General features: G+C 41.2%; 1 protein-coding gene and 1 long non-coding RNA gene across 5 annotated transcripts in view; one reads left to right on the top strand and one right to left on the bottom strand.

The window, feature by feature from the left end:
- Positions 1–16,763: 16,763 nt before the first annotated feature.
- The window catches only part of LOC125933671 (phospholipid-transporting ATPase IB-like), a 222,555-nt gene continuing 213,411 nt past the window's right edge, over positions 16,764–25,907 (bottom strand). For all 4 annotated transcript variants that reach the window (XM_049646742.1, XM_049646740.1, XM_049646743.1 and 1 more), the window contains 2 exons: positions 22,545–22,633; positions 16,764–17,162 (listed from right to left, as the gene is read on the bottom strand). In XM_049646742.1, the coding sequence (XP_049502699.1) occupies positions 17,062–17,162; positions 22,545–22,633 (190 nt within the window). In that variant the 3' untranslated portion in view covers positions 16,764–17,061. The remainder of the gene's footprint in view (positions 17,163–22,544; positions 22,634–25,907) is intronic.
- On the top strand, positions 20,682–22,584 carry LOC125933679 (uncharacterized). The gene is made up of 3 exons (XR_007461063.1): positions 20,682–20,868; positions 21,044–21,103; positions 22,500–22,584. It is a non-coding gene; the product is annotated as an uncharacterized LOC125933679 (long non-coding RNA).

Genomic DNA, 25,907 nt, shown 5'->3' on the forward strand with positions numbered 1-25,907 from the left:
CGCAGGAGCCGCCGGGAGTGGCGCTGGCTCTGGCTGTGGCTTCTGCCGGCTGTGGCAGGGCAGGAGCTGCTTTGGAGGGACACCTCCAGGGTTGGGTGGACTGGATGGGGCGGGTCCACAGGGGAACGTCCGGCGGGCGAGTAGTGCTAGCAGGGCAGATGGGGAGGGTAGTGTTGTCTCCCACGCGTGTCCGGCTAGCTAGGCTGGGCGGAGGGGAAGAGAAGTGGCACCCGCCCGTGCTTGTGTTTCTGGAGAAATGTCCTGTAGATCTTTGCCCTTCCAGCACGTGTTCTGAGATTACTCAATAAATCTCTTTCGTGTGTACTCCATGCATTTTAAAACTAGTGCTTCTGTGCTGTGTCTCGGGCTGAGTTCTTTAATATCTTGGCTCTTTCAGGATGGGGACTCCATTTCCTGTTGCCCTCTGGCTTTCCCAGAGTTAAGCCCACTGATATTAAAGTACCCAGAGTTAAGCCCTGCCGATTTTAAAAGTTCCCTGAGTTAAGTCTTCCTGGTTTTCAAAGCCAGACATTATGGTCTCCAGCCCCGAGTGTGCCTGTGTGGGGTCCGAGCCTCTCATTTTTTCATGCTTGTGATGTGCCTCCCGTTTGTGGTTAGTCTCACGGGGGGGGTTCACTTCCCGGTGGCGTCTCTGCCCCTCCTGCCCATTGGGTCTTGGCCTCTTCTCCATGATTAGCTGTGGAAGGACTGTCCTGACCGTCTTCAGGTGTCTTCAGAGTTAGTCACCGAGGTGTAGCTGTTATTTTGGTACGTACATGGGAGGGGGTGAGCTCGGGATCCTCCTATTTTGCCCTGTTCCCCAAATTCCTATTACTATTCACAACACTTTTTTGAGATACATACTATTTTATCCTCCTTTTACAGATCAAGAGACCGAAGTACAGAGTGATGAAGGTAACTGGCCTGGGTCACGTGGTGGTGACCATCACCACCAGTTATTCCTTAATGACCTCTGTTTCGTCTCTGGATGCTCCCAGCAGCATTTCTTTGGTGTATGAGGTTGTGTGTACAGCTGTCTCTTCTTTTTCATCTTGGTCCCCATCAACAGGTTCTTTTCAGCAAGGACTGTGCCTTTCTTCAGCCTTGTAAGTACTCTTCCAAATGCTTTTCACGGATTCCCCATCTTCCCTGTCCTGTCCCTTCCTTTTTGTACTCACTCTTAGTTCGGTGTTGAACATTCTCGATTGATTCTCTACATTTCCTATCTCTTCTTTCATAACCTCTTCTTTTTTCTCTATATCGTAGGATATTGACCAAACTCTATCTTCCAGACCCCCGTTTGTATTTACTTTATCTTACAATATTATTTTTAATTGTCAGAAACTCTTCTGCATTTTTTACTTTGTCCTTTTCATACCATTCTTTCTTTGTTTTATGGATGTATTCTCAAAAATGTCTGAATTATACATAATTGCAATTTTTTTTTCTTAAAACGTGTTTTAGTTTACAAATTATTGGCGTAATTTTAGAAGTGATTTGAAAACACTTTGCCTTTCTATTCTGTGCTGTTGATTTTCCAAAATACTGATTCAAAGTGGCAGGATGTGTCTGAAGAGAATTGCCTGTGAAATACCGTGACGGGCCATTTTGGAGCCGTACGGTGAAGTGTTTCAAACAAAGACATTGCAGCCGGAGTGCCTAGCTTGGAATTCTCACGTCATCATTTATAACTTGAGTGACCTTGGGAAAATTACTGAACTTCTTTGTTTCACTTTCTTCATTTGTAAAATGGGGATATTGGCACCCCCTGCTTTGCAGCACTGTTGTGGTGATGAAATATGATGGTGTGTGTAGGGTGCTCAGGGCCTGGGACAGAGTAGGGCCGGTATTAAGCGTTGCTCCTGCCACTCCTGTGGTAATAGCTATAATCACGATGATGATGAGGGTGAGGATGAAGAGGTGGGACACTGCTTGTGAGACCTTAGAGTCCAGCAAAGTGAATCAAATTGCTTTGCAGAGTAAGCTATGAAGACTTTTTAGTTTGTGTGGCATCCTGAGAAGTAGAGTTAAAAGGCTAGAAAAACAGGAAGGCTGGGTGGGAGATGAGAAGCGAGGACAGAAACTGCACTGAAATTGCAGTAAGGAAGCAGGAGTCCAAGAAGGGGCTAACTGGAAGCTGACTTTGGCAGAAGAAGCCAGAAAACTCACAATGATAAAAGTACATACCATTCTAAGTCTCTTGTTTTGCTGGTCCAATATGAGCTGGGAGGGTTAACCCCAGCAGACCTGGAATTGACCTGAACTGTTGTACTGAGGACCATACAGGGCACTAACCCCTGGTCAAGCTACGGAATGTGCTGTAGGGAGTGATAGTGTTTCTTTGTAACCGTGGGTCCCATGAGTTTGTACCAGCTTGTCAGCGTTGTTTACTGATAAAGGTAAGAATCATGATCTGCACCTTGTCTCGGTGAGACCCGCTTGTCCGCAGGGCGCCTTGCTATTTGGATTGGTTCTATATCCAATCAAGAGCATGCCTAGAGGGCATAAGAAACAGCTCCGGGCGCCTGGGTGGCTTCGTCAGTTAAGCATCCGACTTCGGCTCAGGTCGTGATCTTGAGGTCCGTGAGTTCGCGCCCCGCGTCGGGCTCTGCGCTGACAGCTCGGAGCCTGGAGCCTGCTTCCGATTCTGTGTCTCCCTCTCTCTCTGCCCCTCCCCCGTTCATGCTCTGTCTCTCTCTGTCTCAAAAATAAATGTTAAAAAAAAAAAAGAAAAGAAAAGAAACAGCTAAGGTTATATTTTGGACTCTGGTTTTGAGATTTTCCGTGCACAAGTCAGTAAATTCCTATCCGAGACAGAGAAAGGGTCTGCACTGGCCCTCACAGAGGGAGATTCTGGGAGCTGGTGCCTGGCCTCTGGGAGCTGGTGTTGCTTTGGTGCCGCCTCTGACTGTGATGTATTGCCTTACTTCAGTGCTATTGCTAAAGTATATCCTTTTCCTGCAATAAACTGTAAATGAGAAAGCTTTGTCACGTCGAGTCCTGTCTCTTTAGCAGTCAAACTTAGGATGACCACTCCATCCCTGTTCACCCAGGGCTGTCCTGATTTTAGCACTGGAAGTCCAACATCCCAGGAGAACCATCAGTCCCAGGCAAACGGGCGTAGTTGGTCATCCCAACATTTGTGCAAGTATATTTCCCCTTCTTCCTTACCCACTCCCACCCCACATTTCAAATATTCAGTTAAAAAAAAAATTCCATTAGTTGTTTTGTGTTCGGGACATTTAAGCAAATCAAAGAAAAAAGACTGTGCTCCAAGTTTAAGTTGAAGAAAGGTAGAGAGAAGGCAACAGCTTCAAGGGGTTGAAAAAGAAATCAAGGATTCTACTTGAGGTGAGAAATGGGAGAGGAGATGAGTAGTAGAAACAAGATCTGAGGATCCTTGGATGGATTGAAGAAGGATGCCGCATTTTCCCTAGTAGTCTGACTGTGGGTTCTATCTAGTTTTATTTGAACACCAGAGGAAGGAAGGATTTGAGCAGCTGGAGGAGGTGAGAGCACCCAGAACTGCAGCCTTGAGCGGCGCGATTGGAAACGTAGCAGTGCTCTCTCCCTCCTTCCGTCACCCGAGGCCCATGAGGAGGGGACATCCGTGGCCGTGGCCACACGGGTATGGGCCTCAGGTCAGCAGAAAAGATTGATATTCTTGGAGGGGGGATTCCCTTCCGGGAGCATGGCAGCTGCATGGGATTCGCGGGGTCCCTCTTGCTCGTGCCCAGGACACGTTAGGAAAGGCAAGGTCAGGAGGAGAGGCATCTGGACAGCTTCACTGCCTGGCTCATCGCGGGGGGGGGGGGGGGGGGTTACACTGCATTTGTTCTCCCTAACGAGGAAAATTACAACTTTCTAAATATAAATGACACATATAAAAGGGGAAGGACTCACTTTTCTAAGAAGGTGTTGGTGTTGTTTCCCCCTAAAGGCACACAAAATTGTGACTAAGTTGGCTTCTCAAAGTCCTTGGGTCTAAGTTTATTATCTTGTTTTAGGGGCATAAACTGGTTGAAGTAGGTTTGCTCTTACTTTCAACTTGGAAGTCCAATAAACTGTGCTGCCCAAAATGGGAAAATACATTGTAGATATTTAAATAACTGGAGATTTCTTCATCCTGGGTCCTTTTTTTAAAGTTGAGATATAGTTGACATCACATTATGTTAGTATCAGGTGTACAAGGTGATGACTCAATATTTGCAGATACAGCAAAACGATCACCATTATTGTGACTTACTGGTCTAGTTAACATCCATCACCACACATGGCTACAATTTTTTGTGGGTATGGTTAGAACTCTTAGGTCTACAGCAACTTTCAAATATACAATGCAGTATCATTAACTGTATCGTGTTGTACATTGTATTCCCAGGACTTATTTATGTAATGGGATTGTTCTTTGTGTATCACCTAGAAAATTCAGTAAGTTTTGACTAAAATCATCTGCTATTTTCCAAAAATGAGTTGTAGATACATAAAAGGGACTGACAGAGCAGCCATTTATATAAAAATAATGCCATTCAAGATGGCAGACAAGTAGTTTTGCATTTCTAAGAAGGATCACTGCCTAAAGTATCATTTGACACAGTGTCATGCAATTTATGATGGGCGGGGGCATTTACTCCAATCTGAAAAACATGATTTCTTTTTCAATTAAAAATAGGGCACCTAGGCGGCTCAGTCAGTTGAGTGTTCGACTCTTGATTTCAGCTCAGGTCATAATCCCGGGGCTGTGGCATTGAGCCCCATGCCAGTCTCCACGCTAAGCACGGAGCCTGCTTGGGATTCTCTCTCTTTCTCCCTCTCTCTCTCTCCCTCTCCCCCCCCCCGCCCCTCTCCCCTGCTTGTGTTCTAATATATATGTGTGTGTGTGTGTGTGTGTGTGTGTGTGTATATATAGTAATGAAAAATTAAAAAAAAATAACCCATCTGGGCACATTATACTCTTTCTTGGCAATTCTTTTTTTTAAGTTTTTATTTTTAAAGTTTTATTTATTTTGAGACAGCACAAGCAGGGGAGAGACAGAGAGAGAAGGAGAGGGAGAATCCCAAGAAGGCTTTGTGCTGTCAGTGCAGAGCCCAACATGGGGCTCGATCCCATGAACCATGAGATCATGACCTGAGCCAAAATCAAGAGTCAGACACTTAAGCAGCTGAGCCACCCAGGTGCCTCTTTAAGGCCTATTAAGAGGCACCCAGGTGCCTCTTTAAGGCACCTATTAAGGTGCCTATTTAAATTTTAGTTAATGTACAGTATAATAATAGTTTCAGGTGTACAATATAGTGATTCAACACTTCCAAAAAATACCTGGTGCTCTCACAGCAAGTCCACTCCTTAATCCCCATCAGCTATTTCATCCATCCCTCCACTACCTCCCTTCTGGTAACGACCAGATTGTTCTCTGTAGCTAAGAGTCTGTTTCTTGGTCTGCCTCTCTCTTTCTTTCTTTCCCTTTGCTCGTTGGTTTTGTTTCTTAAATTCCACATACGAATGAAATCATGTGGTATTTGTCTTTCTCTGACCGACTTATCTCGGTGAGTGTAATAATCTCTAGCTCCATCTACATTATTGCAAATGGCAAGATTTCATGCTTTTTTATGGCTGAGTAATATTCCATTGCATACATATACCACTTCTTTTTTTTTTCCCTTCAGATCTAGGGTTAGGGTTAGGATCAGGTTTAGGGTAAAGGTTAATCTTAGGGGCCAGGGTAAGACTATGTCCCTGATATCTTGGTATTCTTTACATAAACCTGTGACCGTTTACCCTGAGGTGCTAGAAAGGAAGCATCAGTTATGCCTCTGACAATAGTCTTCGATAGCAGAAAATATAAAAGTCCAACATTATAAGACCTTTGATGGCTAGCAAAAATTTGGACTTGAACTTATTTTTTTTTAATGTTTTTATTTATTTTGAGACAGAGAGAGACAGAGCATGAGCAGGGGAGGGGCAGAGAGAGAGGGAGACACAGAATCCGAAGCAGGCTCCAGGCTCTGGGCTATCAGCACAGAGCCCAACACAGGGCTTGACCTCATGAACCGCAAGATCATGACCTGAGCCAAAGTCGGACACTCAGCTGACAGAGCCACCCAGGGACCCCTGAACTGGAACTTATAAAAAGAGAATTAGTGCTCATACGTTTCAATGTTAACATAAGGGGCATATGATTCCACTCTTGTCTGATGTATCTATAGATGTGTGTATACGCCCATACACATAAATAGGATCATAGTAAACATGCTATTTTGAAGCTTATTTTTGTCCCCCACCTTATAAAATGTGAATATTTTCTCATTTGGGTAAATACTCTTTTACAACATGATTTTGAATGGTTTCTGGGTATTTAAAATAAGATTATAATGAAATTATATATAATTTTTAAACATTTAAACAAATTAATATCTTAGTTAATATACAGTGCAATATTGATTTCTGAAGTAGAATTCAGTGATACATCACTTAAATAAAACACCCAGTGCTCATCACAAGTGTCCTTAATATCCGTCACCCATCGAGCCCGTCTCCCCCCAACCACTACCTCTCTCCATCAACCCTCAGTTTGTTCTCTATCATGAAGAGTCTCTTGTGGTTTGTTTCCATTTATTTCTCCCTCTTCCCATATATTCACCTGTTTTGTTTTTTAAACTCCACATATGAGTGAAATCATATATTTGTCTTTCTCTGATGGACTTATTTTGCTTAGCACAATACATTCTGGCTCTATCCATGTTGTTACAAATGGCAAGACTTCATCTATTTTGATGGCAGAGTAGTATGCTATTCTATGTGTCTACAACTTTTTTTCTGAGCTAACTGGTATATTTTATTTATTTAAAATTTTTTTAATTTATTTAACTTCAAGTTAACATACAGTGTAGTCTTGGCTTCTGCAATAGAACCCAGTGATTGATCGTTACAAATAACATCCAGTACTCACCCCAACAAGTGCACTCCTTAATGCACATCGCCCATTTAGCCCTCCCCCCCCCCCCCCACCTACCACACCTCCAGCAGCCCTCGATTTGTTCTCTGTGTTTAGAGTCTCTGATGGTTGGCCCTCTCTGTTTTTATCTTATTTTTCCTTCCTTTCCTTTATGTTCATCTGCTTTGTTTCTTAAATTCCACATATGAGTGAAATTACGTGGTATTTGTTTTTCTCTGCCTGACTTATTTCACGTAGCATAATCTACTCTAGTTCCATCCACCTCATTGAAAATGGCAAGATTTCACTCTTTTTTTTAACACAGAGTAGTGTTCCATTGTGTTTGTGTGCGTGTGTGTGTTGCTTCTTCTTTATTCATTCATCAGTGGACATTTGGACTCTTTCCATAATTTGGCTTTTGTTGATAGCAATGCTATAAACATTGGGGTGCATGTGCCCCTTCGAATCAGCGTTTTGGTATCCTTCGGATAAATACCTAGTAGTGCAGTTGCCAGGTTGTAGGGTAGTTCTATTTTTCATTTTTTGAGAAACCTCCATACTGTTTTCCAGACTGGCTGAGCCAGTTTGCATGCCCACCAACAGTGCAAAAGGGTTCCCCTTTTTCCACACCCTCGCCAACATCTGCTGTTTCCTGAGTTGTTAATTTTAGCCATTCTGATAGGTGTGAGGTAGTATCTCACTGTGGTTTTGATTTGTATTTCCCTGATGAGGAGTGATGTTGAGCATCGTTTCATGTGTCTGTTGGCCATCTGGATGTCTTCTTTGGAAAAGTATTCATGTCTTCTGCCCATTTCTTTACTGGATTATTTGGTTTTTGGATATTGAGTTTAGTAAGTTCTTTATAGATTTTGGATACTAACCCTTTATCCAATATGTCATTTGCAAATAGCTTGTCTCATTCCATTGGTTGCCTTTTAGTTTTGTTGATTATTTCCTTTGCTGTGCAGAAGCTTTTTATCTTGATGGAGTCCCAGTTGTTCATTTTTGCTTTTGTTTCCCTTGCTTCCAGAGACTTGTCTACTAAGAATTTGCTGTGGCAAGGTCAAAGAGGTTGCCGCCTGTGTTCTCCTGTAGGATTTTGTCTCACATTTAGGTCTTTCATCCATTTTGAATTTATTTTTGTGTATGTTCTAAGAAAGTGGTCCAGTTTCACTCTTCTGCATGTCACTGTCCAGTGTTCCCAGCACCACTTGATGAAGAGACTGTCCTCTTTCCATTGGATATTCTTTCCTGCTTTGTTGAAGATTAGTTGGCCATACATTTGTGGGTCCATTTCTGGGTTCTCTGTCTTGTTCCATTGATCTATGTGTCTGTTTTTGTGCCAGTACCATACTGTCTTGATGATTACAGCTTTGTAATACAGCTTAAAGTTCAGAATTGTGATGCCTACTGCTTTGGTTTTCTTTTCCAGCATTACTTTGGCTATTTGGGGTCTTTTGTGATTCCATACAAATTTTAGGATTGTTTATTCTAGCTCTGTGAAGATGCTGGTGTTATTTTGATAGGGGTTGCATTGAATGCATAGATTGCGTTGGGTAGTATTGACATTTTAACAGTATTCTTTCAATCCATGAGCATGGAATGTTTTTCCATTTCTTTGTATCTTCCTCAGTGTCTTTCATAAGCTTTCTATAGTTTTCAGCATATAGATCTTTTACCTCTTTGGTTAGGTTTATTCCTAGGTATCTTATGGGTTTTGGTGTAATTGTAATGGGATCAATTCCTTGATTTTCCTTATTGGTGTATAGAAATGCAACCGATTTCTGTACACTGATTTTATATCCTGTGACTTGGCTGAATTCACATATCAGCTCTAGAAGTTTTTTGGTGGAGTCTTTTGCATTTTCACGTAGGGTATAATATCTGTGAGAGTGAAAGTTTGACGACTTCTTTGCCAATTTGTATGCCTTTTGTTTATTTTTGTTGTCTGATTGATAAGGCTAGGACTTTCAGTACTATGTTGAACAACAGTGGTGAGAGTGGACATCCCTGTCGTGTTCCTGACCTTAGGGGGAAAGGTCTCAGTTTTTCCCCATTGAGAATATTAGCTGGGGGTCTTTTATATATGGCCATTATGAGGTTGAGTAATGTTCTTTTTATCCCTACTTTCTTGAGGGTTTTTATCAAGAAAGAATGCTGTATTTTGTCAAATGCTTTTTCTGCATCTATTGAAAGGATCATATGGTTCTTACCCTTCCTTTTATTAATGTGGTATATCACATTAATTGATTTGCAAATACTGAACTAGCCCTGCAGCCCAGGAATAAATGCCACTTGACCATGGTGGATAATTTTTTTAATGTACTGTTGAATTAGATTTGCTAGTATCTTGTTGAGAATTTTTGCATCCAGGTTCATCAGGGATTTTCGCCTGTAATTCTCCTTTTTAGTGGGGTCTTTAGTTTTGGAATCAAGGTGATGCTGGCTTCATAGAATGAGTTTGGAAGCTTTCCTTACATTTCTATTATTTGGAACAGTTTGCTAAGAATAGGTATTAACTCTTCTTTAAATGTCTGATAGAATTCCCCTGGGAAGCCATCTGGCCCAGGACTCTTGTTTTTTGGGAGTTTTTTGATAACTGATTCCATTTCTTTGCTGGTTAGGGACTATTAAAATTTTCTGTTTCTTCTTGTTTCAGTTTTGGCAGTGTTTGAGTTTCTAGAATTTGTCCATTTCTTCCAGATTGCCCACTTTGTTGGCATATAATTTTTCATAGTATTATGTTATAATTGTATTTCTTTGGTGTTGATTGTGATCTTTTTTGTTTGTGATTTTATCTATTTGGGTCTTCTCTCTTTTCTTTTTGATAAGTTTGGCTAGGGGGTTATAAATTTTGCTTATTATTTCAAAAAAACCAGTTTTTAGTTTCATTGATCTGTTCTGGGTTGTTTTTTGTTTTTTTTTTTTGTTTTTTTTTTTGGTTTCTATATCATTTATTTCTACTCTAATCTTTATTATTTCCCTTCTTCTGCTATTTTTTGGACTTCACTGACTGCTCATTTTCTAGCTCCTTTAGGTGTAAGGTTAGATTGTGTATTTGGGACCTTTCTTGCTTCTTGAGATGGGCCTGAACTGCAATGTATTTTCCTCTTAGGACTGCCTTTGCTGCATCCCAAAGGGTTTGGACTGTTGTGTTTTCATTTTTATTTGCTTCCATGTATTTTTTATTTCTTCTCTAATGACCTGTTTAGCCCATCCATTCTTCAGTAGGATGTTCTTTAACCTCCATGTATTTGAGGACTTTCCACATTTTTTCTTGGGTTGATTTCAAATTTTATAGCGTTTTGATCTGAAAATATGCATGGTATGATCTTGATCTTTTTGTACCTTTTGAGACTGACTTGTGACCCACTATGTGATCTGTTCTGGAGAATGTTCCATGTGCACTCAAGAAGAATGTGTATTCTGCGTTAGGATGAAATGTTCTGAATATATCCATTGTTAGGTCCATCTGGTCCAGTGTGTCATTCAAAGAGACTGTTTCCTTGTTGATTTTCTACTTAGGTGATCTGTTCAATGTTATAAGTAGGGTACTAAAGACTCCTACTATGGTTTTATTACCAATGAATTTATGTTATTAATTGATTTCTGTATTTGGGTATCTCCAAGTTGAGGGCATAAGTATTTACAGTTGGTAGATCTTCTTGATGATCGATCCCTTAATTATGATACAATGCCACTCTTCATCTCTTGTTACAATATTTGTTTTAAAATCTAGTTTGTCTGATATAAGTATGACTACTCTGGCTTTCTTTTGACATCCATTAGCATGGTAGATGGTTTTCCATCCCTTCACTTTCAATCTGCATGTGTCTTTAGGTCTAAAATGAGTCTCTTGTAGGCAGCATATAGATGGATTTTGTTTTTTATCCATTCTGATACCCTTTGTCTTCTGATTGGAGCATTTAGTCCATTTACATTCGGAGTGATTATCAAAGGATATGAATTTAATGCCACATGTTACCTGTAGAGTTGGTGTTTCTGGTGATGTTCTCTGGTCCTTTATAGTCTTGGTTGCTTTGGTCTTCTTTTTTTTTTTTTCTCAGAGAGTCCCCCTTAAAATTTCTTGCAGGACTGATTTAGTGGTCATGAACTCCTTTAGTTTTTGTTTGTCTGGGAAACTCTTTATCTCTCCTTCTATTCTGAATGATAGCCTTGCTGGATAAAGAATTCTTGGCTGAATATTTTTCTCATTCAGCACATTGAATATTTCCTGCCACACCCTTCTGGCCTGCCAAGTTTCAGTGGACAGGTCTGTTGCTAACCTTAGGTGTCTACCCTTGTAGGTTAAGGACCTTTTGTCTGTAGCTGCTTTCAGAATTGTCTCTTTATCTTTGTATTTGCAAGTTTGACTATGATATGTTGTGGTGTTGACCTGTTTTTGTTGATTTTGAGGAGTTTTCTGTGCCATTTGGACTTGAATGCCTGTTTCCTTCCCTGGATTAGGGAAAATTCTCAGCTATAATTTGTTCAAATAAACCTTCTTCTTTTTCCCCACTCTTCTTCTGGAACTTCTATGATACAGATATTGTTTCGTTTTATTGAATTACTATTACTATTGGATTACTATTGAATCTTCTCTGCTTCTTCAGTCTTCATTGTGACTGTATCCAGTCAGTTTTGCATCCCAGTTACACCATTTTTTATTTCAACCTGACTAGTTTTTAGGTCTTTGATCTCTGCAGCAAGGGTGTCTCTGGTAGCTTTTATGCTTTTTTTTTTTTCAAGCCCCGCTAGTAGTCTTATGACCGTTGTTCTAAATTCTTGTTCAGATATATTGTTTATATCTGTTTTGAGCATGTAGAGACTGTGATTTCTTCTTGGCCTTTCTTTTGGGGAGAATTCCTCTGTCTTGTCGTTTTGGCTGTTTCTGTCTTTTGCGTGTTTTAAAAGCTTGTTATGTGTGCTGCACCTGAGAATACTGCTATATTAAAAAGGGGTCATACACGGTCCAGGACCTGGCACTTCAGGATGTGTTTCTGGGGTGTGCCGTGTGCAGTCTGCTGTTGCATTTTGGCTGCTCTTTCCCACCGGTCAGTCCTCTGCCGAGCTCCTCCTTGCCTGCAGTGGGGAGTGTTTGGGCCTTTCACTAGGTGTGCTTTGGTTTGTTTGTTAAGATAAGACTTGCACCTGCCATGCTGTCTCCCTCTGACCGTGGAGATCCTTTTGCCAGTCTGCAGATTGATTTCCTGGGTGTTCCAAAGGATCTGACCTCACTACAGCTGTGTTTCTGTATTTATATTTAAAGTGCATTTCTTGCCACTGCTGTATTGTTGGATCTTGCTTTCTTGTTGAGTCTGACAATATCTGAGTTTTATTTGGAGTATTTAAACCATATATATTTAATGTAATTATCAGTGTAGGTGGGTTTAAATCTACCAGCTTTGTTTATTTTTTATTCCTCTTATTTCCCATTCCCCCCCCCCACTTTCCCTGCCTTCTTTTTGATTATTTTTAGTATTCCATTTTATCCAATAAAATGTTTTATTAGACATACCATTTTATTGAAGCTTTTAGTGGTTGTCCTACAATTTACAGTGTACCTCTTTAATTTTTCACAGACTATGTTTAAATAATATGTCATGTAAGATATAGTGTAAAAACTGTATGGTAATATTCTTTCCTTTTCTCTCTCCCTTCCTTTGTGCTATTGTTGGCATATGTTTTACTTCTACATATGTTATAAACCCTACAATACATTGTTACTAATTGTGCACTAAATAGAAACAAATTTTTTAATTAGAAAATAAAATTCCTTATGTTTATCCAAGAATTCACCTTTTTGAAGTTTTTTATTCCTTTGTGTAGATCAGATTTTCCATCCCTTATTACCATGTTCTTTCTGCCTGAACAACTCCCTTTAAACCTCTTCTTTCAGTTCAGGATTGTTAGTGATAAACTCTCAATTTTTGCCTGAAAATGCCTTACCTTCCCCTTTCATCTTGGAGGATATTTTCATTAGCTATAGAATTCAGGTTGACAATATTTTTTCTTCTTTCAGCAAATTTCCTTTTGGGCTTCTCTGAGAAGTCAATGGTCATCTATTTGCTTTTCCTTTCTTAACTTTATAATGTGTTTTTTTTTAACCTTCTGGCTAATTTTGAGACTTTCCTCCTCATCCTTGATTTTCAGCAAATTTATTATGCTTGGTTTGTTTGTGTGTGTTAAGCATAGCCATGGGTTGGCTATGCTTCTCAGATCATGCTTGGAAAATTTCCCACCTTTATTTCTTCAGTGATTTTTTTTCTGTTACTTTCTCTATCTGCAATTCTAAAAATTGCATGTAAAACTGTTTGATATTGTCTTACAGGTAATTGCTCTTTTTCAGTTTTTGTTCAGCCTTTTTCTTTGTGTTTCAGTTTGGATAGTTTCTACTGCTGTGTTCAAGTTTATATATATATATATATATATATGTATAATATATATACATATAATACATATATATATAATACATATATATATTTGATTCTGCAGTGTCTAATCTACTAAACTTATTCAATAAAATTTTCATATTGTATATTCTTTTCAGCTCTAGAAGTTTCATTTATTTCTTCACTTATGGTTTTAATTTCTTTCCTCATTGTGTTCATGTTATCTTGAAGTCCTCAAACATATTTGTAATAGTTATTTTAAAGTTCTTGTCTGTCAGTTCCATTACCTCTGTCAGTTCTGGGACTGCTTCCATTGACTTTTATTTTGGTTACAGATTCGGTTTTCCTGCTTTGAATATCTGTTTGAGTATTTTTGACAAGATGTTGGACATTGTTACTATTACACTAAAGTGGATCTGTTTTCTGCTCTTAGAGGGTTTATTTTTCCTTCCAGGCAGCTAAATTAACTATGGATCCCCCTAATGATTTAGATGCTTATTTTTAAGCTTTCCTAAGATCAGCTTTGTTAAAATAAGATTATGGGTCTATAGTAGTTCTTGTTCTAAGTGCTGGCTTAGCCTTACTATTAAGGTATGGCTCTGGGGTCTTTGTGGAATATCTCAAGTATTCATGAAGCCCTTTCTACCCTATTTGGTTGAATATTGAATCCTGTGGAAGTTGTAGGAATTGTTCAGCTTAAATGTCTCTGGTAGCTGTCTTTGCCATCGTCATTGAGTTCCACTCCACATATATGTAGGTGAGCATCTAGTTATTCACTCTGTGACATCCCTAAAGAAATGTCTACAGCTCTGTGTATAGCTCCTTTCTCAATAGTACTATAACCAGAAAATATCAGCTGCCTCAGCCTCCCCAAATTTTTAGCTTAGTTTCCCCAGTTCACTGAGAGTACTGTGCTTTGCTTGGGTACTACTTTCCTGTACCTTGGTCTGGAAAATGCCTCTAGGAAGAAAGCCTGGGAAATAGTATGGCTTTTAATTCCTTTCTCTTAGGGATTATATCCCTATGCTGCCCTTTGTCCAATGTCTGAAAATATTTTTCTCATATATTTTTCCAGTTTTCTAATGGTTTTAAGTAGGAAGGCTTGTCTAGTACATTATGATTGGACATAGAATTACCCTGTATTATTTTTAAAAATAGCTTTATTGAGATTTAAATCACCAATTCATCCATTTAAAGTATAGGATTCAATGGTTTTTTAATATATTCATTTTAACATGGGCAACTATTACTGCAGTCAATTTTAGAACATGCTCATCACCTCAAAAAGAAACCCTGTACCTTTTTGATATTAACCCTTTCCCCTTCATCTTCCCACCGGCACTAAGCAACTACTAATCTCCTTTATATATCTATAGTTTTGCTTATGAACTTCCCAATGGAATATTATATGTGGCCTTTTATGATTGGCTTTTGGTTTTTTACTTAGCATAATGTTTTTAAAGTTTATCCATGTTATGCATATATTAGTATTTCATTACTTGTTATGGTCAGATAATATTCCATTGTACGGACATACCACATTTTGTTTATCCATTCATGGATAACTTTTTGAGATATTAATTAGATTTTTCTCCCCATGTTTTTCTTGTTGTCTCCATTCAAACAGTTATCAGGCTTTTTGGATTATTTCTTCAGAGGAGTCCTTTGATAGGATAGAAAATAAAGGTTCCACCTTTAAAAATTCTGGTTTTTGCTTTTAAAGACTCACTAAATAGAATGGGTGTGAGAAAGGGGACTTTGGACTACAGGAGGAATTTGAAAGCTATCTGTTCATTCCCTCAGCGTGCCCTGGAATGATAATGTGTTCCAGGAGAGGAATGTCTTTGCTGGTGATGTTAGACCACATGTGCAATATTGTGATTTATAAGAAGTATGTATTTGGTCAAGATGGTCATCTGAATGACCAACATACATTTCTCATATATATTTATTTGGTCTTTGTCCATGGTTCCTGGCCCATAGCAACCAAAACCCTTGGGATCCCCTGAGTGATAAGAGCAATGAGAACTTCTTTTGTTTTATTATTCAGTGTCTTGTCATCAGTTCCTGAAAATGCTTTGGACCCTTAGAGGCGAGATGCTGTCTTTTTATTCCTAATCAATCCCTTTCTATCACAATTGGGTTTATGTTAATGAAGTTACTTTTAGAAAGCACCTAAGGATGGGGCCTGGTTGCCAGGGGAACCAACAATAAATAGAGGGTTGGAACTTTGAGTCTCACCTACCCCTTTCTGAGGAGGGGGAAGGAGTGGAGTTGAATCAGTTACCAATGGCCAGTAATTTAATCAATCATGCCTTCATGTAATGAAGCCTCCGTATAAACCCAAATGAAAGGTTTCAGAGAACTTCTGGGCTGGTGAACCAGAATGTTTCCATGTGTTAACATGCTGGGCCCAAGCTCCACTGAGACAGAAACTGCTTTGTTTGGGACCTTGCCCTGTGTATTTCTTCATCTGGCTCTTGAATCATATTCTTTCATATTATTTAATATCCTTTGTAATAAATTGGTAATCTAATGAGTAGATGGGTATTCTGAGTTCTATGAGCTGCTCTAGCTAATTAATTGAACCCAAGAAGGGTGTCATGGGAACCTTTGATTCATAACCAGTTGGTTAGAAGCACGGGTGATATTCTGGACTTGGGATTGGCATCTGAAGTGTGTATGTGTAGGGAGGGGCAGTCTTGTGGGGCCGAGTCCTTAACTTGTGGGATCTGATGCCATCTTCCAGGTAGATAGTGTCAGAATTGAGTTGAATTGTAGGACACCTGGCTGGTATCTGAGAATTCTTTGGATGTATAGGGAAAAAAGCTCTCCCACATCTCAGAATTAGGACCCAGAATCATTAACAGGCGTGGGATTTCCAGCCTCCTCAAGGGTTTCAGTTTCCCATACCTGGCTCAAAAGCCTCATAAAGTGACCAAAATAAACCATTTGTTTTAGTGGTGACCTGTGTGGGAAGACGACAGAAGAACAGAGGGGTGTCCCGATGCTGTGCACTGTATGAAACCCTGGAAAGTTGGTAGACGCCTGAGGCACAGTCCCAAGAATGATTGTGGTTGAATTTCCTACTAAGTCCTAATGCAATGGACATTACATTCAGTGTACAGAAAATGGGATATGTTGATTCCTGCACACTGATTTTGAAGCCTGAGATTAGGGTATTTTCCACCTGTTTGAATTCATTGAAATCAAGAGTACCGTGCAGATATTGTACAAGTAAAATATGATTCGAAGTGACAGGACATCCTACTTAGAAAAATATTTTATATTCTGCCTTTGCACGCTCCGCCTTAGTCTGTGAGTTTTCAAAGTACAGAGTTTGTGGGTGACTCGTTTGCAGTTAAGTAAGGGAGGCTTATTCATCATGACATTCTTTACCTTTTCTCCCAAAACAACTTATACTAGAGCTTAAGTTTTGGTGAAACAGAATGCTTTTAATTTTATACTTCAGACTGAACTGATTATCTCACAACCACAAAAAAGTAAACAAGTTAGGTGAAACATTGAACGCAAATTTAAAAAAAAAAGCAAATAGGCTTCCCCCATTATTTGTATCCAAGGATTGTGACTCCGTCGATACATAAATAACAAATTGGCCAGAGCCACAAGAAATGAGCATTTGGGGGCGTTGGCACGTTCCACAGTCTCGGGGAAGGACATGAGAACACAGGATGTGGTCCAAACCTCACTCGTAGCTGGACTCAGAAGAGATCGGACTATAAGCTCTTACTGGTTTTGATTTTAGTAGCGTCATAAGAACGGACGAGTTCTTCCTGAGTAATCACACCTTGTTCTAGCTGAGAAAATGCGTACCCACCTGAAAGAGTAAAGCACAGAGGAGTCTGTTAGGAGCACTAACAGGGAACATTCTGTTGACAGAAAGCAAGACTCCTACCAGACTGGGCCTCATCGGCCACATCAGCCAGGCCCATGACGGAGGCGGGAAAAGTGGTGAGGTGATGAGGGATGGTAATGGAGCGGCTTGCAAATTTGGCTGTGTTAACATACCCACTCCTGGGGCCACAACTGAAAGAAGGAAAGTGATTTATGTCCATGTGGCACTGGATTAACTGAAATCGCTCCTGCGTGGAAGGAAAGACAGGTGGTCCCAGCCTTCCCTGCACAGTGTAATCGCCTGGGAGCTGGTGAAATCCCAGGATCCGCCACCGACACCAGACCAGTGCTTCTCAAGTGTGCACCAGAATTCCCGTGGTGGCCACTGGCCCCACGTCCAGAGCGTCTGGTTTCACGAGTCTGCCGAGGGGCTCGAGAACTGATCATTCTGACAACTGCCCAGCCGAAGTGCCTGCCGCAGGCCTAAGTGCCAGGCATGGAGCATCACCGTTTGGGCCGATTTAACCACAAGCTGTGGGTGGACACTGTTATCAGTAGCTTCCAACCCCTGGGGGTTTCCTTCCTCCTCTTTCCTTCCTCCTCTTTCCTTCCTCCTCTTTCCTTCCTCCTCTTTCCTTCCCACTTGAACTCCATCACAACCTCAAGGTGGAAGTTTGCCCTTTTTTTTTTTTTTTTTCTGTTTTCCCGTTTTTATTCTTGACCTGAGCCTTCCAGAGAGCAGGAGGATCTGAAAAGAATACTTCAGATTTGGCCTGAAAGTATATTTCTGCTTGCTTCTGACAAGACTCGTATACAGAGAGGACCTTTTGTGAGCTGAAGTGGCCGCATCACCCCATTCAAAGCTCCGGGTGGTGTTTTAGAATTTTCTTTTGTACGCTAGTGATCTGTTGTGATTTTTTTGACTCATTCTAAACATTTAAACCTAATTTTCCTAAAAAAGGTCCCCCAAACTATATAAAGATCTGGCCTCAGAGAAGCAGGACCTGCTGCTACACCAGAGTTAAATGGTGTCTTTTTGGAAACTGGGCCTGGTTTTCCTTCCAGCAGTGTTCCCAGGGAGGAGTGAGGGCTGAAGAGGGACAGCAGGGACCATGACCCTCCACCTGCCCAGCCCGCACCCCTCAGCCTGACAGAGATGCGCCATCAGGTCAGCGGCTCAGTCTGACGAACCTTTACCTTCTGTTTGCATCCAAATGGGGAGCTCAGAGGAAGCCTCCAGCTCTTGGCCTCTCCCACTTTTGTCCGTCCTGACAGACGGAAAGTAACAATGGGGCCCTGGGCAAAGCCCTGGATGGACCCCACTCCTGAGCTTCCCCTGGCTGGCTTCCCAGTGCACCTGCTTCCTAGATGCTCAGCCACAGCCAGAGTCCAAGGATAGAGGGAGGGACGTAGAGGTGAAGGGTGAGGGAATATTTCAAGCAGCCAGAATCCAGGGGATGAGGGATAGAGGACAGGTGGGTAGGGGGGAAGCATGAGGGAATTTTCAAGTCATTTTTTTCTTCACCTGGTAAAATGTTTAGCAGATTTCAGAATCGACCATGTGATTTCTTATTATTTTGGCATAATTGTCTTGTTTAATGCACTTCATTAGAAATTGAGGAGTCTGATCAAATCTTAAAGCCAGAATTTTCTGGCTCAAGAAAGAGTTGTTAATTGCAATTAACAAAGAACTTCCCCTTCTATTTCTTATTTGAGGAGCTCAGAGCACTTTACAAATTCAAGCTAATATTTTGGTGTACAGCAGAAAAATATACAGGACCCCCAAACCCACAAACTGCCTGAGGGACTTCAAGCAATAAAAGATAATGTTGCAGAAAAAACACCTCAGAAGCTCTTATAATCCTGTAAGATTTCTAACCTTTCAATAACATTCTCTGTTTTAATATTTTTAAAAAGTGGGTCATGAAAATACAATGTTTTTAAAAGTAACTGAAATATGTTTTCCTGTTTCTCATATACATTCAGTCAGTGATATTTTCAGGACATTCATACTGGTTTTGTAGTGGTTTTAGGACAGTGTGATTACTGCGTAAAAGACTTACCCGTCTGTTTGAGTCCAGATACACGTGTCCGTTAACACTCCACACTACCTATCATGACCCCAGTAGCATGAAATGCCAAAAAGGTAGAGACAGTGCAGCTCAGGGATGGTAACTAATATGCCTAGAGTCCCACAGCCAGTCACGAGGCAGAACTGGGATGTAGCTGCCCATCTGTCTGGTTTCCGTGTCTCTTCTCTGGAGCTCGACAATGTGGCACTTTGGAGTGAGACAGACTGAGGCTCCAATCTGGCTTCTACCCATTTCTAGAGATAGAACCTAAGGCAAGGGACAAATTTGCCGAACCGTTTCCTTCTCTGCAAAACGAGGATCCATCCAGTTAACCTGCCATTCAACAAGGATTTAATAACTGTCTCCACATGGTGGCTCCACATATTCAGTGCAGTGAAGCCCGAGCATTTAACAGTGGCCCAAATCACAGTTTTATATCCATAAATATGGGCTCCATTTTGGCCATATTTATAGTTGACGTCGGACAGATGGAAGAAGGAATGGCTATTTGTTGGTACGTATGATTCTGCTTGGAGACTCTTCTTTAGTCAATTAGTTCATTCATCCAATGAGATTTGTATAGTGTGTCTACTATGTACATGCATTCTTGGAATGAATTAGTAAAGCAAAAATCCTTGTTATGGAGCTTACCTTCTAGCAACAGAGATACATAAATAAGTACATAATAAGCGCATAACATAAAGTTAATCATATGGTGCCCAAGAATGTACTAAAGAGCTGTGAACAACAGAAAAAGTACTTGGACAAAAACTTGAAGGAAGTGAGAGAATGAGTGACACGGATAACATGAGGGATTTGCTTTCTAGGCATGAGTGTTGGCCAGTTCAAAGGCCCTGAGGCGAGAGCATTCCTGATACGTTGTGAGAAGAGCACAGAGGATGGAGGGGAATGAAGGAGGAAGAAGATTAGATGACACTAGGAAAGTAGCGGGGTCCAGACCAAGTAGGTCTGTTCTGACGTTGAATCTGATAGCCACTGCGGGATTTCAAGCAGCACACTGAGGTGCTTGTGCTGACGTCATTTTAAATGCGTCACTTCGGCTACCGTGTGAGAGTCACGGGTAGGAGCAGGAGATGGGTTAAGAGGTTGTTGAGGTAGTGCCGGTGGGTGATGGCGGTCCAGACCCGGGTGCCAGCGGGCGTGTGCGTGGCCAGCGGTCGGTCTCTGAGCACAGTGTGACGGCAGAGCCATCCACTACGTTAGAGGAATTAAGAACGACTGAAAGGATGGTGGCCCGAACAGTCGGAAGCGTGCGGTGTCTTCAAGCGAAGGCGGCAGATGGGGCCGGCTGGGGGGGAGAGGAAGCCAGGGGCGGTTGTGGACATCACTGGTGGCCTCGACTGGAGGCGTGCCAGTGGCGTGGCAGGAGCGAAGGCTTACTGGAGCGGGTTCAAGAGAGACTGGGAGGAGGGGATTTGGAGACCCCGGGGACAAACGATGTGATCCGGAGCCGTTGCTGCAAAGGAGCGCGACGGAATGAGGCGCACTCTAATGGGTCACGTGGGGTCCAGAGGAGGTTCTGCTTTGTGAGACCACCTTTCGGAGGCTGGTGGGAACGATCTAATAGAGGAGCGTGGGAAAGCGGTGACGTAGAAGGTAAATGAAGGAGCGGCCGGAGCGAGGCGCTTGGGCGTGCAGGAGCAAAGGGAGTCAGAGGCAGGCGCACGGGAGGGAGAGCCAGTCTGCGCAAACAGGCGGGAAGGCAGGGCACGTGGCAGGTGAGGTGGTGGCGGGAACCCCTGCAGGTTCATTTCCGGTGCGTTTTTCTCAGCGATGGAGAAATCAAGGCCATCAGTTGGGAAAGAGGATGGGAGGGATGTCACCCAAATTTGTAAGACATCTGCCATCCTTTGTTTTCTTGTCCTCGTTCATTTTTTTCTTTATCTTTTTTTTTTTTTTACCTTTGGTTCCCTTTCAACTGCTGTTTCCTAAATGTCCCTAGGGTGAGGGGAAGGCAAAGTGGTGGGCACAGGACAGGAAGAGGAAGCAATGCATGTGTGTGCAAAAGACAAATAGCAGTCAATCCAGAGACACACAAATCTGTGATATGAAAAATAGACAATAAGGGGCACATGGGTGGCTCGCTCTGATAAGCGTCCAGCTCTTGGTTTCGGCTCAGGTCGTGATCTCTCACTTCGTGGGATCGACTCCCACGTCAGGCTCAGTGCTGATAGTGCAGAGTCTGCTTGGGATTCTCTCTCTGCCCCTACGCTGCGGATGTTCTCTTTCTCTATGTCTCTCTCTCTCTCTCTCTCTCTCTCACTCACTCAAAATAAACAAGCTTAAAAAAATAGACAATAGAATTTTAAAATCCTACAACTTTCAACAAATACGTTGGTCAGAAAGGAGGGGACAGTTAGTCTCCACAAACACCACATGTTCCTTTATTGGTATCACCTTTTGGTTTGACTCGTTCTCAGGATCGTACTCAGCACTCACATTACCAGACATGAGTCACATGGGACCTAAACATTTCATCTAGGCACTTCTTGGACACATTTCTTTTTGAAGGAAGGGAAAATGAAATAACTTTTAAAGGTTTTCATGCCCAATGTGGGCTGTGTTAACATCACACCCCCAATAAAGGTATGTAAGTTTTCTAAGGGTATAAATTATTTGGAGCCAGGTACCACTTTTCCATTTAAAATGGTAGGCTGGGAATCCGTCAGAAGGTCTTGAAAACGTGAGGATGTTAGATTTAAGGATGTTATCATTGAGTGGGAGGCCAGGAATTACTCTTTCAGACCACACTTGCTTTAGGCCAAGCACATTAATTTCATGAATCCAATGGAGCCCTCCTTCCGTATGAGAACTACCTTACCTTTTAAAACATATGTAATACTACAGGTAGTTTCCTTTTTCAAAAAAATTGTGGTAAAATACATGTAACGTAACACTTACCGTCTTAATGAGGGTTAAGTGTACAATCCAGGGGCAGTAAGTACATTCACAGTGCTGTGGAACCATCACCAGCATCTGTCTACGGACCTCTTTCCACCTGCCCAAACTGCAACTCCATACCCATTAAACACTGAGTCCCCATTCTCCCATCCCCGGGCCCCTGTTAACCCCCAGTCTCCTTTCTGTCTCTATGGGTTTGAGGACTCTCAGCACCTCATAGCAGTGGGGCCATACGGTACTTGTCTTTTTGGGTCTGGCTCCTTGCACTTGGCATAATCTCATCGAGAAGCACCTAACGTTGAATTACTCCTCCTCCTCGTCCGTAGGTGGAGTCTCAGCTTTGCGGCCTGCTTCACGGCACCGATACTCACGTGGGGCGCTTCGATCAACAGATTCATCCTGGAAGACCACCTTGTGCAGCTGGCTGGACAGAGGCAGCTGGAGGTGTTCTGTCTTCACGCTGTGAGTAAACCAATCATAACCTGGCTTTAGTTCATCGGAAAATGAAACAGAACAAAACAAGTGACGAGGTGAAAGAAAAGAGTCTTCCTCACGTTTCAGAGGGTGTTCATATAGTTCAACTGAAGTTGAAAATTAATACTATCCACACACTCAACAAGGTGCTTCTTCTAAAATAGGGTTGTGCTTGTGAACGTTTCTTTATTATACAGCTCTCCCAACTGTCCTTCACCGGTAGTTGAACTGAACGACCAATGTCTGGTCCGTCTTCTGGCCTCCCAGAGCACCTTAGAGATTTTATAATGTGTATTTTAAAAATCTTTGTCTCAACTTCCTGTTCTAATGGCAAAGCCATAACTTACGCTGGGTCAAGACTCTGAACCATGTCTATCGGGAAGGGTCAACTCTAGCAAAAGAGCTACCTTCTCCGGTTCCCAAGGCTTATTGTGACACTACACCGGAAGCCCCGAGTTCAATACTTTCTAAATTCCACAGAGTGGGTAAACATAGCCACATAATTAGAGAAGTCCATGGTTTTTTCTTTTTTTTTTTTTTCCTCTACAAGCTGAAAGATGGGGTTAAAAAAAATACCCAGGCGGCCTAACCTAATCTGCTTTCTCACTCCTAAGATGTCACTAGGCCATAGTGGGGCCTTCTGCTGTTTTGGGATTTCCCATGTATCCTGACATTTGCAGGGACTTGAGGGGCTCACACCCCGCGTGATAAACTGTAGCTGCTTTTGACAGCCGTAAGGGCGCTCCGATACCGTGTCCTCCTGCGGGAAGAGGGTCTTCCCTAGAGCCAGCTTCCCCTTCGTGGCTCAGAGGAAGGTTTCGAGGGATGCCTGAAGAAGCAGCTCCTGGGGCGGTGCGGCTCAAAGGTTATTGCACGACAGGGGTGGCCTTTGGAATAGTTGGCTACTGCCTTCCCCCTCTGAATTCCCCTCTAGAATGAAGGTTACTCACTGATAATGTCCTGAACCAGATTTTTGTTTAACTTAAAAAAAAAAAAATAGGATTTTACTTTTGCTCATATATCTAGGAGCTGAAGAGCATTTGGCTCTGGGCTTTCCAGAATCCATTTACTCATTTGCATTCCCTCCTCTCCCTCTCTCTCCTCTCTCTCCTTCCCTCCCTTTTCCTTTCCCTCTCTGTCTATGCTAAATTTGACACAGATAAAACATTTACACGGTTAAAAATTGGAAGAGAAAATATGAAAAGTAGAGAATAAACATTGTTTTCCTTTCCCCATCTTCCTGGTTCCTCACTGGTAATCTGTTCTTTACTGGTAATCGCTCGAAGTGCTTTCTTAGCTAATTTTGCAGAGGTGCTTTCTAAGAAAAAGTGCTCATATATTATCATCCCTGCCCTTTGCACTAAAGGTTGCATATTGTACGCGGCGTCTGACATTTGACTTTTTCGGCTAATACATCCTGGAATCGTTTGCATCTCAGTATCCAGGGAGCTCCCTAACTCCTTTTCACAGCTAGAGAGTATGTTAGCATGACAATGTGCCACAGGTATGGTTGTTGCTAAGTGTTTGCTGTTCCAAATACTGTGGTGGTCCCTACCACTGGGACCTATGTGAGTATTTTGAGGATGGGAGGGAATGGTATGTTCCCAGAAATGGAATTACCGGGTCAAAGGCCATGTGCAATTATATTTCTGATAGATATTGCCAAAGTAACTGCCATAATTCTTTACTTTCCCATACTTTCACTAACCAAGGGTGGCCAATGATGATGGATGAAAAATATCCTTCCTGTGTACTTAGGATTTTCATTTCTTATTATGAGTAAAGTTGAGAATATTTTATTGAGATTAAGAATCTTTAGTATTTCCTTTTATTTCCTTTTCTGTGAACTGTACTTTGCTTATTTTTCTATTGCTTGGGGGTGGTTGATCTTACTGATTTCTAGAAACAATTTATCTATTGGGGAGGTTAGCCCTATGTTACGTGAGCTTTCTTTTTGCACATTTATATCGTGTTTATCGTTTTGGTTTGGTTTCTTACTGAGATTGATTTTGCATGTGATAGAATGCAGAGATCTTAAAAGTACAGTGTAATGAATTTTAACAAAGGTATTTACCTAGGTATCAATCTCCCAGATCTATTTCTTATATCTGTACTATACTCTTTTGATTGCTATAGCAATATATATTAGCTTTAGAAGAGAATGTAATATAGTGTAATAGCTTTGTAATATAGTTTGAAATCAAAAAGTGTGATGCCTCCAGCTTTGTTCTTTCCCAAGATTGCTTTGGTTATGTGGGGTTTCGTGCAAAGTTTAGGATTTTTTTTCTATTTATTTTTTATTTTTTTCTATTACAACATCATTAGAATTTTGATAGGGAGTGCATTCAGTCTATAGATGACATTGGGTAGTATGCACATTTTAATGTTAACTCTTCTGATCCATGAATGCAAGATATCTTTCCATTTATTTGTGCCCTCTTTAATTTCTTTCATCAGTGTGTTACAGCTTTTGTTATTTAGGTCTTTCACTTCCTTGGTTAAATTTTTCCTTTGTATTTTATTGTTTTTGATGCAGTTGTAAATGGGATTGTCTTCTTTATTTTCAGATAGTTTACTGTTAGTGCATAGAAATGCAGCTGATTTTTGCATGTTGGTTTTATATCCTGCAACTTTCCTGAATTTGTTTATTCTAACAGTATTTTGGTGGATTCTTAAAGGATTTTCTATCTGCAAGCTCATATCATCAGCAGTTAGAGATAATTTTACCTCTTCCTTTCCAATTTGCATGCTTTTTTTTTTCTTGCCTAATTGCTCTGTCTAGGACTTTCAGTGCAGTATTGAATAGGAGTGGTGAGAGTGGGCACCTTTGCCTTTTTTTGTGATTTTAGAGGAAAACTTTTCAACCTTTTACGATGGAGTGTGATGTTATGTGTGGGTTTGTCATATATGGCTTTTATTCTGTTGAGGTGTGTTTCTTCTATACCCAGTCTGTTGAGAGCTTTTATCATGAGAGAATGTTGAATTTTGTCAAGTACTTTCTTGGCATCTATTGAAACAACCATGATTTTTGTCTTTTATTCTATTACTGTGGTATGTCACACTTATTGATTTGTGGATGTTGAACCATTTTTGCATTCCCAGAATAAATCCCACTTGATCATGATACGTGGTCATTTTAACGTACTATTGAATTTAGGTTAGCTAGTATGTATTGAAAATTTTTGCATTTATATTCAACAGGGATATTGGCCTGTAGTTCTCTTGCAGTATCCTTACCTGGCTTTGGTATCAGGGTAATG

Source organism: Panthera uncia (genome assembly GCF_023721935.1).
Source record: "Panthera uncia isolate 11264 chromosome A1 unlocalized genomic scaffold, Puncia_PCG_1.0 HiC_scaffold_16, whole genome shotgun sequence".
Taxonomy (NCBI): domain Eukaryota; kingdom Metazoa; phylum Chordata; class Mammalia; order Carnivora; family Felidae; genus Panthera; species Panthera uncia.